Source organism: Schistocerca americana, chromosome 7 (assembly GCF_021461395.2).
Source record: "Schistocerca americana isolate TAMUIC-IGC-003095 chromosome 7, iqSchAmer2.1, whole genome shotgun sequence".
NCBI lineage: Eukaryota > Metazoa > Arthropoda > Insecta > Orthoptera > Acrididae > Schistocerca > Schistocerca americana.
In genome coordinates, this window is record NC_060125.1 from 471,871,867 (window position 1) to 471,888,018 (window position 16,152).

The 16,152-nt window shown below is 45.2% G+C and overlaps 1 protein-coding gene across 1 annotated transcript in view; it reads right to left on the minus strand.

The window, feature by feature from the left end:
* Positions 1–16,152, minus strand: part of LOC124623024 (AF4/FMR2 family member lilli) — a 411,438-nt gene that overhangs the window by 136,096 nt on the left and 259,190 nt on the right. The window contains exon 7 of the mRNA XM_047148815.1: positions 9,390–9,435. Coding sequence (XP_047004771.1) covers positions 9,390–9,435 — 46 coding nt within the window. The remainder of the gene's footprint in view (positions 1–9,389; positions 9,436–16,152) is intronic.

The window sequence follows — 16,152 nt, forward strand, 5'->3', positions numbered from 1 at the left end:
CCAAAAATAAAATAAAAAAAAATTATCGACAGTTTCTGTAAAATCGTTTGAGAAAGATTGCACGGTGCGCGCCTCTATTCCGTCATCGTTGGCTGGCTGAAAGGTGGAAACAGTTACCGGCCTCCCCTTCCAAACAAACCAATGCACTAGCCCAGCGCTATGTTCTCCACGCATCGGTTACCGTATCCTGTGCGAGCTATACAGTAGGTACGTTGTCCAAGACGCGACGCACACTAGCGATTGATACAAAACTGTTTTCTTGGTAATGTGACAATTAAGAAGTAGTATATGTGAATTTACAAGAAGTTTAATAAAAATGTGGATCGTGAACACAAAGTCAAAAATTATTTCTACCATACAACTGTTCTGATCTGGGATTGTTTGATCATTAAGAATTTCCTGAAACACGCATTTGTTAGGTCTTCAAATATTGCTAAAATACAGATCTGGACCTTCTAGCAGTCAAAGTGGAATCACCCTAGAATCAGCAAGATGAGCCATAACAACTTCGACGAAATCTACTCAAGGCAAGTGCCAAAATTAATGACTTTTTTACAGTGACTTCATTATTTCCATTCTGACGATACCATCCACAGTCAATAACTTCGTTGTTGCCCGATAAAGAGAACATATGCTGCGTGAGCAACATTATTAATCTGATTTCTAACCTACTTTGCAAGTGGTGGTATCGTTTGACTCCTCTGTGGACGGACGTTTCCAACGGATTCTTCGAATGCATCTGCAAACTGCCTTTCCTATCATTATTTTTATGCTGTCGGTTCACTGTATGTCGCCCAGTACACATGCTCTCCGATGTTTAACGGATGTTACTGTTTCCCGTGATTGTGCGCAATTAGTGTACTCCAGCAATAATGGGTCTTTTTGCCAATTTATGCATAATACGTAACACTTGTTTGCACTGAGAGTTAACTATCAATCCCTGAACAAAGAGTGCACTCTCTGCAGATCTTCCTGCATTTTGCAACAGATTTCCATCGTGAAGCCTGCAACATTATCGGTTGCAAAACATTACAGATGTGAAACTCGTGGGAGAAGTCATCAATGAGCTTGTCACGCAACTGAAGCAACGCAGCCAAGCTGTACAATACGCTGGACTATTCTCCACATACAAGCCTAAGATTCTTAGCTCAGAAAACCAAAGCGGAGCTCCTTGCCTACTGCTAACCATATTGCTAAACGGGTTCAAGGTCGGTGTGTCCGTCTCATGCATAATGCACGACAGCTAACTGCAGTAAACACGCCATGTAAATCTGTTCCTATAGCTATGCTCCACGAGCGCCGAGAATACGTTGGATCTTAGGAGAGAGAGAGGTTTTTTTTCTGCATTCACTGGGAAGATTTGGGCATTTTAACTCTACATCAAGAGAGAATTTTGTTGTGGCATTTATCAGTAAAGTACTTCCGAAGTGAGAAATCGATGGGTCTGCAAAGCAAAGGAGAACGTTGTAATGATTTTGTTTAATAATTGGCTTATGGGATTACGAAAATTAGATGGAAAGGTTGTTCACGAATATCCTGTGCATTGTATTGTGATCTAAAGCCTCACTTTGTCGTGCGAAGTATCTAGAGTGCGGTTCCATCTTACGTAAGTCGCTTTGACAATATTCAAAATGTCATGCTTCCAATTATTTAATCAACTGACATAATGAGACTTTGCTACCTTGTTAGTTACGCACATTAAAGAACAAAATACAAGGTAAGTGGGGTGTATCTGACTTCCTCGGTATTGAAATCTAGCAGTGAGTCAGAACGCAGTCCTTGTATAGAAACAGCGCAATCTTTCGAGGCGGGTGCCCGTTTCAATATGATACTTCTGCGTGCCTCCCACAGAGGCCGAAAAATACTTAGTTTACCTTTTAATCCTGCGTTTACAAATACATTCAAATGCGGCTGTTTTCTATGTTACATTGCCTATTGTATGTTCAAATGTGTGTGACTTAAACTAACTTACGACAACTTATGCTAGGAACACACACACACACACACACACACACACACACACACACACACACACACACACACACACACACACACAAAGGAGAACTCGAACCTCCGGCGGGAGGGGCCGCGCAATCCGTGAATGGTGCCTGAAACCTCACGATCACTCCGCGCGGCGCTATTGTATGGAATGTTGTGGTATCAATTTAAGCAATCGAAGACTACACAGTCAAAATCGTGGTAATATTTAAGGGAAGTTTCTTTCAACACAAAGATTTGAAAGTGGGGGGAAGGAGGGGGGGGGGGAGAGAGAGAGAGAGAGAGAGAGAGAGAGAGAGAGAGAGAGAGAGAGAGACTGTCAGAATCACCTCGTCAAATGACGAAGAACAAGCAGTAGACAGAATTCGCTGAACTTCCAGTGTGCATATAGGTAATTCGAAATAAAGTGTTCTCCATTTACAGTACGGGTCACTTCAAACGTTTATTACATGGTGTAGAATAACTGAAAAACCTGTTGTTTCCCGAATAATCGAACTGCAACTGTGCCTTACTTAAATGTTTTATAGAACATTTTAACTATTCTTTCATCGAAATGATGGGGAACGAGCCAGTTTACAGGATATATACACATGATCCACTTAGTTCTTTGAATAATAACTTTCTATAACTGTCCCGCTGCTTTCTCTATAATGGGATTCATTAGAACAATTGTATCGTCTGCAGAAAGTACTAATTCCGCTTGCTGAATGGTCATTCACATATATAAGGAATAGAAGTGAACCAAACACTTTACATCTGAGACTCCCTTTGTGATTTAACCCCCGTCATTAAGATTTTCTACCTTTCCGACATTGGCTGCATTATTCAGCAAAACCTTTTACATTCTGGTTGTGAAGTATGATTCAAAACCAGCTGTGTGTAATGCCATAAATTCCGTAAAATTTGAGTTTGTGTTGAAACTGCGTGAGATGGACAACGATGGACCTTTAGTTCATATGCTCCGTATCGAAACGAAACCAATTTCACGTCAGACACACTGCCCATCTCAATCTGAACCTACGGAGAGACGAACGCACTCTATACAGGATGGAAAGTCTGGTAAGGTCAGAGCAGTATAGGAGGCGTCGAATGGAGCAAAATTTTCCAGATAACCATACGTCGCAAATGCGCCGTTGCGAATCTACGGCCACAGAGCGACCGCCGAACAGCGACGAACTCGCCAAGATGAAAATTTTGCTGGACTCTAGGATGTCCCTTTCCCCGGTCTGACTTCACTACCAGAAAGTTTTTGACTACCGCGCCTAGGTGGGCCAGTCCTAGCGGGCACGTCGCGTGACGGTGGCGCATCGGAATCCAGCCGGGCGGAGGCGAGGTGTACCGAACCGAGGCTGAGCAGGGCTTGGCAAGCGGGCTGCAGGTGGCTGAGAGCGGGCGCGTGTCGGTGGCGCGTGCCGCGAATCCTCCACGGCCGCACCTGCGTCCGGCCCGCAGCGCACATCACCTGCCGGCACCCATCACCTTCCGATACTTTCCCCTACACAACTCTACCACACACACCTGGCACACCAGCCGAAGGTACGACGGTGGTTTGACAAGTATCGCAAATTACCAAGACAAAAAAATTGAACATACACTACTGGCCATTAAAATTGCTACACCACGAAGATCAAGTGCTACAGACGCGAAATTTAACCGACAGGAAAAGGATGCTGTGATATGCAAATGATTAGCTTTTCAGAGCATTCACGCAAGGTTGGCGCAGCTAGCGACACCTACAACGTGCTGACATGAGGAAAGTTTCCAACCGATTTCTCATACACAAGCAGCAGTTGACCGGCGTTGCCTGGTGAAACGTCGTTATGATGCCTCGTGTAAGGAGGAAAAATGCGTACCATCACGTTTCCGACTTTGATAAAGGTCGGATTGTAGCCTATCGCGATTGCGGTTTATCGTATCGCGACATTGCTGCTCGCGTTGGTCGAGATCCAATGACTGTTAGCAGAATATGGAATCGGTGGGTTCAGGAGGGTAATACAGAACGCCGTGCTGGATCCCAACGGCCTCGTATCACTAGCAGTCGAGATGACAGGCATTTTATCCGCATGGCTGTAACTGATCGTGCAGCCACGTCTCGATCCGTGTCAACAGATGGGGACTTTTGCAAGACAATAACCATCTGCACGAACAGTTCGACATTAGCAGCATCAGGGGCTATCAGCTCGAAGACCATGGCTGTGGTTACCCTTGACGCTGCATCACAGACAGGAGCGCCTGCTATGGTGTACTTAAAGACGAACCTGGGTGCACGAATGGCAAAACGTCATTTTTCGGATGAATCCAGGTTCTGTTTACAGCATAATAATGGTCACATCCGTGTTTGGCGACATCGCGGTGAACGCACATTGGAAGCGTGTATTCGTCATCGCCATACTGGCGTATCATCCGTCGTGATGGTATGGGGTGCCATTGGTTACACGTCTCGGTCACCTCTTGTTGGCATTGACGGCACTTCGAGCAGTGGACGTTACATTTCAGATGTGTTAAGACCCGTGGCTCTACCGTTCATTCGATCCCTGCGAAACCCTACATTGCACCAGCATAATGCACGAGCGCATGTTGCAGGTCCTGTACGGGCCTTTCTGGATACAGAAAATGTTCGAGTGCTGCCCTGGCCAAAACACTCTCCAGATCTCTCACCAATTGAAAACGTATGGTCAATGGTGGCCGAGCAACTGGCTCGTCACAATACGCCAGTCACTACTCTTGACGAACTGTGGTATCGTGTTGAAGCTGCACGGGCAGCTGTACCTGTACACGCCATCCAAGCTCTGTCTGACTCAACGCCCAGGCGTATAAAGACAGTTATTACGGCCAGAGGTGGTTGTTCTGGGTACTGATTTCTGAGGATCTATGCACCCAAATTGCGTGAAAATGTAATCACATGTTAGTTCTAGTATAATATATTTGTCCAATGAACTCCCATTTGTCATCTGCATTTCCTCTTGGTGTAGCAATTTTAATGGTCAGTAGTGTACTTCTTGCGCCTTCGCGGTTGGTAAGCTCGATTATTCCACGGGTCTTATAAAGAATGCCAAGAATGTACAGCGCATTCATCATTACTGACAGCAATCTGAGTGAGTCAGTAGTGCGTTAACTGTGACTGAACACAGATTAACCCCGACTTTCGTGTTGTTACTAAACAATTCCATCTGAACGGTTGACTGCCTCACAAATCAAAACCGAATTGGATGAAGTTCACGCAGGCTCGACGAATCGCACTCTGGCCATCCAACTGACGACAGCACACAGAGGATCATTGATAAAATGCACCATATGGCAATCCAAGACCGCAAATAAAAATTCGTAATGTTGCTGCGACAGTGCATAATACCCTGCACGCGGAATTGACTATGAATAAGCTGTGTACTTGGTAGATGGTTCACATGGCTCTGAGCACTACGTGACTTCACATCTGAGGTCATCTGTTCCCTAAAACTTAGAACTGCTTAAACCTTAGTAACCTAAGGATATTACACACATCCATGCCCGAGGCAGGGTTCGAACCTGCGACCGTAGCGTCGCGCGGTTCCAGACTGAAGCGCCTAGAACCGCTCGGCCACACCGGCAGGCTCTGGAAGTTGTTTCACCTGGGTTTCGCCACCTGTTTATGACTCTTACCACAGCACTACTCGAATATCCGACAAGTCGTGCAGTTTCCGAAATCCTTGTGCCGAGCTCCCGGCCATAACAATCCGCCCACGGTGAGACAGACAAATCGCGCGCCTTCCCCATTCTACACACGGACAGCACGCACACGATACTACTTGCACTGTGCGTGTGTCTGACAAGAAGTCATCCCTTGCCAGGTGACTCTGCTATCGCTAACGTCTGTAATTCCTTTGTATCTTGAGACGACTGACATTTGCTGTTATGACCTTCGCTACTCGTGTTGTGCATGTGTACAGGGCGCTTTCCTCTTTCTGTGGCCCTCCCCCTTTGACTGCAGACATTTGATGGCGCGACTATCACATTAGCAACGGACGTGTACCGTGTACTCTGAAGATAGTGGATAACGTAGTCAATCATACCTTTTCCGTGTCGCTTGTCCTCTGTAACACTGGGGGTTGGGCCACTTCACTTACGGCAGAAGGCACACTTGCCGCTGCGTTTAACAGCAGCGAAGTGCTACCATACACGTGCATTCTATATGAGGTGAGAGCCAGATTCGCGTGCAACGGTCGTATGCACTCGAATCGCACCAAAAATGTACGAACAGTTCGCAGATGTTGGTACAATAGTTCCGAAGTTTTCCGTCGAACGATAGGACAACGTTGAATCTTTGATCTGTTTATTCGTGGAAGGTGTGCGTAATTACACGCGAAATCTGTGGACAAATAAGTATCATTCTTAGTAGCACCATTTGACGGGGTATTTTATTGTTTCAACAATTATTATGGCTACCGTGAACTGTTATAGTTTGATAGTTTAATCTGGAAACGCAATACAACAATGGGAGATTTTAGAGTAAATGAAACTATACTGAAGCTACAAAGAAACTGGTACAGCCATGCGTATTCAAATACAGAGACATGTACACAGGTAGAATACGGCGCTGCGGTCGGTAACACCAGCGTCTGGCGCAGTTGTTAGATCGATTACTGCTGCTACAATGCCAGGTTATCGAGATTAAGATGGGTTTCAACGTGGTGTTATAGTCGGCGCACGGGTGACAGGACACAGCATCTCTGAGGTAGCGATGAAGTAGGGATTCTCCCGTACGACCATTTCGCTACTGTATCGTATCAGGAATCCGATAAAACATTGTATCTCCTCCGACATCGCTCCGGCCTTAAAAAGAGTCAGCAAGAAATGGACCAGCCGACGATATGGGCTTTCGGAACCGGAAAGTCTTGCACCCCTTGTGACTACACGACACAAAGCTTTACACCTCGCCTGGGCCCGTCAGTACTGACATTGGGCTGTTGATGATTGGAAACATGTTGCCTGGTCGGACGAGTCTTGTGTCACATTGTATCGAGCGGATGGACGTTTACGGCTACGGAGACAACCTCATGAATCCATGGACCCTGCATGTCAGCAGGGGACTGTTCAAGCTGCTGGAGGCTGTGCAGTGGTGTGGGGCGTATGCAGTTGGGAGTGATATCGGACCCCTGATACGTCTAGAGACGACTCTGACCGGTGACACGTACGTAAGCACCATGCCTGGTCACGTGCATCCATTTTTGTCCATTGTGCTTTCCGACGGACTTGGGAAATTCCAGCAGCGCAATGCGACACCCCAAACGTCCGGAATTGCTACTGAGTTGCTCCAGGAATACTCTTCTGAATTTAAACACTTCCGCTGGCCACCGAACTCCACAAACATGAACATTATTGACCATATCTGGGATGCATTACAACGTGCTGTTCAGAAGAGATCTCCACCTCCTCGTACTCTTATGGATTTATGGACAGCCCTGCAGGATTTATGGTGTCAGTACCCTCCAGCACTGCTTCAGGCATTAGTCTAGTCCAGGCCACGTCGTGCTGCGGCACTTCTGCCCCTACACGATATTAGGCAGGTGTACCAGTTTCTTTGGCTCTTCAGTGTAAAGTGAACTGCTAATAGGAGCTTGAGTCAGGTCACTGTTACTTACGAACTTGTGAACGAAATAAATTGTATGAACTGTTATCCTTTGGAAGCAACCTTTTTTCTATTAAAATTGAAGGAGTTTAATTTTAATGAAGAATGAAGAAAGAAGACGTGTTTTCATTCTAGGCAACATAGGTTTCGTACGATGTTTTCTCCCTCTGTTAAATGTCCGATCACCGACAAGAGAACTGTCAATTACGATTAACGAAAGACACCTGGAAGGAGGTTGAAAGTGTAATTCTATTGTGTCGAGTTCAGTCCATGGCAGCTGTATCAATAAAATTCTCTCCGTGTCTGCACATTCTGAAAATAACAGTGCAGAAGCCGGAAGAAGTGATACAAAACTGGCCGGTTCGGATTTCTCTCCGAGATGCCTCAGAGTCAATGCCGCTTCCCTCTCGATGCGTATTCGTTATTTTCAAACGGGGCGACGTAGCTGTGTTGCCGACTAGCGGACTGCGTTGTTTGTTCGAGACCGCTGTGGGCGGCTTATCTCTATGTTTCTTCAGAGGCGAGGTCTGCAACAGCAGTCATTCCGATAAAACAGCGACGGATGGCGCTCCTCGCGCACCGTTAACATCCGTTTGTTTTTGCATTTTTCCCCTCGCTTTTATGGCACCCCCTGACACGATTTACTGCTCTCCTAATGAGGAATACCAGAACTCATCTCATTAGGCAAAACAGTTTCGATGCTTTCTTAGACGTCATGTTAACAACTGAACGCTGGTAGCAAATTTCAAGACTTCGTGAACTACTGCGGGGTTGTCAAATATTCAGAAGGAATACGAACGAATAATCTGTAGACATATCTACGGGTAATAGACAATGTAATTTGTCTTCAAGATAGTCAAAGATCTCTTTGTATTGCATGATGTCAATTTCTGCTTCAGAGATGAATTCAATCTTTTTCTCCTAGCAATACACAAAACCTTATACTACCACTCTGTCATCTTAGTGTAAGCTTTTGAGATAGTCCTGGAATGCCTGATCACTGCGTTCCAGTGCCTCGGGCATGATGCCGTTACAGATGAGAATGGGGTCAGATGTATCTCTATCAGCCTGTCCTTGACTGTGTTCTCACCGACTTCTCCAAATCATTTATTTTGTTTCAGGGTCATCATCCTCATTCTGTTACATCAAATCCGGCAACGTACTTGCTACAGACAACGTATGGACAAGATAGGAGAGCTGTTTACCTTAGCTGTATCCCCAAACCAACCACAGTCCCCAAACTACAGTTGAACGAAGGTCGTCGTTTCATGAGATTTAGTCGCCTCGAATCCTGGTGGTGGAAGACATTTTCATCACTAGTTCAGTAGGTCCAGTATCTAGATGAACACCACCGTCACACTGCAGAGAAACAATGAGCAGACTGTGTGTGTGTGTGTGTGTGTGTGTGTGTGTGTGTGTGTGTGTGCGTGTGTGTGTGTGTGTGTGTGTGTGTGTGTGTGTGTGTGTGTGCGTGTGCGTGTGCGTGTGTGCGTGTGTGCGTGTGTGCGTGTGCGTGTGCGTGTGCGTGTGTGTGTGTGTGCGTGTGTGCGTGTGTGTGTGTGTGTGCGTGTGTGTGTGTGTGTGTGCGTGTGTGCGGGCGCGCGCGCGCGCGCGCATGTGTTCTGCACACCTACATAACAACATAACAAAAATTCTAGTTCATCAAACCTTTAGTAATCCAATTGTAAGCGACGGGGGAAAAAGTAACACAGGCACAACACACAGGCATTAATTAACCAAACTACGCAAATAATCTACTTTAAGTGAGCTGGCGGACATGGCTTACCGCTTTTTCGGCCGACCGGCAGCTGCGCTGGAAGCACGTCTGTTATCTGCAAGAACAGAAAGCAAGAGCATTAGGTGAGTGAGCTGCAAAACAGGAAAACAGACGTCGCGAAGCAGAGAGACAGGTACTCTGAAAGCGTGCGCAGCGAACTGACGCCGCGATCTGCAAGGAATAAATAAGGCTCACGTCTCGCAGCACCATGTTTCTCTGATAGGTGTAGAATCACTATTACGGCTACCTCTCGCGCAGACCGGCGTGCAGAATTAGTATGGGATTGAAGGGGACGCTCTGCACTCACTGTAGACATCACAATTTCTGTGAGGAATTTAAATATTTTACCCGCAAGTGAAGGTCATTTAACAGCGCTTTTACTATTGCAATATTCTAGTTTGGTTATTTGGCCAATTACTAAACAGCTTAAAATTACATTCAAAATAAAACTGCAATTACAAGTAATTCAAACCAATAACGTCAGTTGCTCCATGACCAAAACTGACTTTAAATTTCCTGTGCGTTATTTGTCCGTTGCAATTTTTTTTTTTGTTCTATTTTATTCACGTTCGTGTATAACCTGAAGTGTACGGCACTCTGGACTTTCCACTAATCACCATCTCATTTCTCTCAGAGAAGTTCTACCTAAGCGCTGCGCACTAATAATATGTCGACTGAATCTTGCATGATCTACATGGGATATGGTTACCAGTCACCTGCATCTCCTCATCTTGCATTAACGATCCAGACGTCCTACATCGCCACAGTACCATGAAGATGGGTTCAAGTTAAACAGAAGAAGGAATATCCTCCGCAATTTCAATCGTGAAATCCTAACAATGGCAGTAGCTGGTCAGTGCCTTGCTGTTTCTTGGCAAATTCTGCTGTTGTTACTCTCCTGACGCCTGGGGTGATATGCGCGTGAGGGGTAAAGACATTGGTGATGGGCGCTGCTCTCTGAAGAAATCCACCTCGTCTCGCTTTAACTTCTTATATCAAATTGACGAGCACTGGCAGAGCTCCATCTCACTAACACCTTCCTAAGTAGACGAAAAGCATACTCCAACGGTTAATTAGAGGAATAACGCCAAGTTATGCTCCCACGTACCGTGTGATTGTTTCCGGTTAACGTTATGCTCAGCGTTAACGATCTGTTCGATATTCTGGCCCTAATACTCTGATTAATTTTCATATAAGAATACGAATTCCTGGCAGTGGAGTAATGCTTGTTCTTTCCGAGGTAAGCGCTCTGTACTTCCCGCTCCTTGTCCCTCATATAAATGTGCAATTTGCTTTCTTATATGACTTTGCAATAGATAGTTACTTGGGAGCACGGGTAAGTTCACTGCATTGGCGACCCGTATATTTTGTGGTCAGAAACAGTCTGAACGCTTGTATGCGTGTTGGAGGGTAGGTTGTGCCGCGAAGTAATTTTTAAGAAAAAATCCATACGTTGCGTCGTTTCAGAGGTAAGTAGCATTCACGTTAACCAATCAGGTCACTGCGCGCGGAGATTCAAGCGGCCCTCCAGATATAATTAGTGACAGTTGGTCACATATCATACACGGTAACACGAAACTGCTCACTTTCCGTACTTTAGTGCTTCGGTCCCACGTCCAATTTTTATTTCGCTCTTTTGTTTAGTTTTAGGAAACCAAACGAAGAACACGTTTGCCGACACCGTCTATGGCTGGCCGCTTGAATTTGCGTGCGCAACCTTCAACGCTGACTAACTCGGAAACGGCGCAACGTATCGATTTTTTTCTTATCTCAGCAGAACCTACTATGCACACACTTACAAACTCTTTAGCCTGTTTGACCACCTCGTAGAGCGGCGGCCAAAAGTACGAGGTGACGGAACAGTAGGAGCTTACAATCTGTAGTTACCCCTGCTCTTTGAGCACAGGATAGAAGCAGAATCAGAATGAACATGCCTTCGCTTGTGGTTTTAGCGATGTCATCGTTCCAAGTAAGACCATCAGTTTCAAGGCATAAATACGTCACCGAATCCGTCAAGGTAAATCCCTGCCGTTGTGGAGAGTTGCCGGCTAGGGTATTTATACTTGGCCGTGAAACAGAGGGGGTTTGGCTTAAAAATATCGAAACACGACGAACACCATACAATACCACTTCTACGTCGGCGTAGGAAACTAGCTGGAATACAAAACAGCTTCAAGTCGTCTCGCAATGTACGAACACGGGTCCTGTACGGTGACGATGACACGAGGACGTCGATAACGAACACAACCCCTCCTCGTATCCACAGTAGATTACTCAGGCTGACAAATACTGACATCTGATGATTAGAGGCCAGGGGTTGATGCGACAGTTCATACTCCCACTTACAAAACCAGTCCTTAACTATGCGAACGGTGTGAATAGCGGCCCTGTCGCCTTGGAGCACAGCATCACCACTGGAGAACGAATGCTGTACCAGGGGATGGACCTGGTCAGCCAAAGTACTCTCGTAATCGTCGACAGTAATGCGACCTTGCAAGGTAGCGTTGGTGCCCATGGAATACTGAATCAGTTAACCCCGCCATGTTTCACTCTATGGACGCATACTCTGCCAGAGATCAGTAACTGTGTGATACATTTATAGGCCCAAAAGATTTTTTTCCACTGCTCCACAGTCCACGTTTTACGGCTTGGATGCCACGTTTTCCAGTTATGAGCATTTGCATTTCGAGAGTAGTTTTGAAATTCCCGTTCTTCCTGCAATTCCGTGCCCCTGGAGCTCCCTTCGTGCTAACACGATTCGCGAGTGCGACATTCAGTTTTGGAGTGACTTCTGAAGATGTTAACCTCTTATTTTTCGTCACAGCCCTCTTCAGTGACTGTTAATCACAACCATTCACCGAACACTTTGGTCCGCGTTGTGATTTAGCGTATGGTGTTTCTCCACTTTTCCTCCATGCGGTATAAATCTTAGATTCTGGCCTCTTGAAACATCAAACACTTCGGCTGCCTTAGTTACGGAAGCACCCACAACACGAATACAAAACGGTCTGCCAACGTTCGAAGTCACAACTACACAGAACACTGTACTGGCCACAACTAACACTTGTAACATATTGAGGACACTGCACATGTACCGTTCGTGGTCAAGCCCAACACCCCCATCTACAGACTTTACTAGCATCTGCATTTACGTTCACGGATGCATCACACGTCACACGGTGCTCCCATAGTTTCGTCCAACCACCGAATATGGCTTAATATCTGGCCTGGTTAATTTTTATTTTCCAATTCCAAATACTACACCACTGGATCATATTGTGCAAATACAATTGTCGTTTTCTACGGAGGAAAAGGGACAGTCGATGGATTATAGAAAGTAGCAAATCTCAGGTATGGACGCTACAGCGCTAAAACAGAGTTTCTCCACTGCGATCTGCTGGAGTGAACATATCAAGTTAGGACCAATAATGTTCAGAAATTTTTAAGGTTTCGCTGGTAGGAGAATCCTCGGTTCGGCTCCTTGCGTTGACTCTCCTGTACAGTAACCGATGGAAAACAACTGTCCGCAGTAATCAGAGGTCGCCCCCTTTGAAATATCTAGCTAGCAATTGAAATTGCAACACCGTGCAGGTGTCATTGAACAAACGTCGAATTGGCACGGAGTGTACTACACACTAGGTATACTTTACACAGCGTGCTTACAATTATAGTGCATCTACCCACAGAGATACAGTGTGGGCTGTTGTTATGATAAGGCAGCGAAACAAGGTAGAGTTCAATGCGTTAATGCGGAACCGAATAAAATCCAACTACGCACACCAGATGCAAATCTGGCCTGGTGAATGCAGGAAAGGCGTATAGAAATGTTCCTATTTGTAATGGATTAGGAACGGGGCGTGCGTAGAAAAGGTCAAACAAGTAAAGGCATAACGGTGATTTTCTTATCAACAATCGCTTACACAACTTTTTCAATATGGGCACCATAGATAGCGAAGATATTAACATCAGAGTCGCATCTGGTGCCCAAACTGAAACTAAGTTTTTCCAGAGTAAATGGGTTCCGCGCTAGCATTTCTACGAAGTTTCGCTGCCAAGCGATAATTACCGCCTACACTGGACCACCATGAGTAGCTGCGCTTCAGTTATAACTACCTGGATATAAGGCAATATAAGGCAGCGGGGCTCCGATTCAGAAATCGCATTTGAATGTTAGTTGCTTGTGAGAATATGGGGGAAGTGTCGTGTAAGGAGGAGAACTGTCTCACCAGCACATCTACAGCGGGAAGACTGACCAGTCGAGACTGCAATTTTTGGTTTTGCGATGCTGCTGCTGGCGTTGGTCGGGATGCAGGGACTGTTATACGGTTACGGAATAGAGGGCCACACTCAACGCCATTCAGGATCCAACGGACCCACACGACTAGCGCCCGAGAAGGCAGACATACTGTTCACTGGCTGCGTAGGAGTCAGGAAACAGGCGACAAGACAATCATGGGCACGGACAGTGGGACGACGTCACGGCTGTCAGCACGGCGACCACTGTTTCGGCTACCGTTGTCGGGGTGCGCCGACAGTAGAGTTGCTACGGTTCGGTAGTTTTAGTGCAGTACATCAATAACGTACTTAGTGGTAGTATTACCGGCGGTGTTGATAGCATTGGTAGGGAAAGAAAAATGAATATGTATGAGAGAAAGTGGGAACCGACTACTACTTTGTTTTTCACGTACGTAGCAGCATGTCGTTCATCGTTATCACACTGTGTATTTTATATCGTAACAAAATATTTGCATTCCACAATTTGATCTTACGTAATCAAAGCTTTTACTTTTGATGGAAGTACAGTTTACATGCAGAAACATAAGAAATCGGTATAATTATTATCGTTCTTTTGTACTCAATAGAACGTTCATCATCATATCATGATCAAGGGCAAGAGTTTCTTCTTATTATTGATAAGAGCGAAAGTTCTTTATGAATAACAGAAACATGTTTTTTACGTAAGGCCAACGAAGTATTGAAGCAGTATTTGATATGTTTTGGTCTTGCGTTTTTTTGTTTGTTTTTCACATTTTGCCTTTTTTTGAGGAAATTGCGTTTTGCACCACAATACGATAAATCTGTATTATTTTTGTATTTACTATAACGTTCCTCTCTTTCGGGTTAAAAATCGACAATTTTCGAATAAAACCTGACTTACATCTACCATTCGCCTTCCCTTCCACAGTCCCTACAGGCTCATTCAGTTTCATACTGCTTTGCAACGTTACACCTGACTGTGTTCAGCAGCACACTACAAACACTGTATTCGAGTATTATGGATTTGTTTTTCCTACTAATCTGCATTAACTCACATTTTTCTACATTTAGAGTTACCAACCAGAAATTTTGTCTATGTCATCTTGTATCACCCCAAAACCATTCAACGACGACACCTTCCCATGCACCGCAGCGTCATCGGCAAACAGACGCTGCCTACTGCTTACCCTGCCCGCAAACATTAACAATTTCAATTTTGCTATAAATAGTGTATATTTTTAAGTATCAGACAGGAGGACAACTAAGTACAACAAAAATTTTCCGTACACTACACAGCCCTTATACGCTCTCACTCCGTTTCTATATGGTCCACTTCTTTCCTTCGTGGTGAATCTAGTAAGACACTGATCGCACCCGTGAACAAATTGATCTAAATGTGGTAAGAAATACACCTAGTCTACTAAGTGAACTACTATAGCCTACACAACTGATCAAGGCTACAAGTAAACTACCATGGCCTACGCTTACTTGTGACAGTCTACGGTAGTTATACGCCTCTGGCCGACAGGGATGATGTCAGTGAACTGAAGATTGGCACAACGTCGCTTGTTCAGACTAGTTCCAGTTCTGTGCACAGAATCAAATACATATCGCGTGTGAAGATTACTAGGAGAACGAACCTTCCGAGATGACATTCATCACCCCCACACATTCCCAGCGTCTAGCATGATGGTTACACGACACTGACCTCTGGTTCGCAGAGCAAGTAATCTTGAAATAAAGCGTTCCGTTTCTGACATATTGAGTCCGGTGGCACTGTCGTATCTTCGAAGTCTCCGTGATGTTATCTTCAAAAGGGCAACGCAGGATCGCATGTTGTCCTTGCTATTCTGACCTACCCCCACAGGATGTTCGACTGTTGCCTGGCAAACAAGTTTTCCAGATCTCTCGACCAATGAAAAGATCTGGTCATATTTATTTTCAGCCATAATGGCTATGTTTGTCCACCGTGACTGTGTGGGATAACTATTTCAAGTTTCTGCTACCAGTCACTTATTTTATGCTTAATCTAACATAATGCAACGCGTTTCGAACGTGTTCTGTTGATCTTCAGGCGTTTATACATACATACATCGTTTTTTACTATAGCTGCTGGTGTGGTATTTGGGGGGAAGGAGGGGGGCAGTTGATGGCTAGAAATCGAAATCAGTGGTGTCGTCTGCTGGTTTTCTTCCTTGTGGTTGACTATGTATATCACAGCAATTTCATCATCTTGCTGCTTCACTTGCATCACTGGTGTAATGGCGGAGCTGCTGATTGACATTACACAATTGCACATTATATTTTGGCACTGATTGCCAACGTAATTCACTGCACAAATTGCTTCGATGTTATATAATGTCAATCAACAGCTCCGCCACCAGCAGACGACACCACTGATTTCGATTTCTAGCCATACACTGCCCCCCTCCTTCCCCCCAAATACCACACCAGCAGCTACAGTAAAAAACAATGGGGAAAGAGTTCTAGATTAATCTAGTTTAAGACTGTTTAT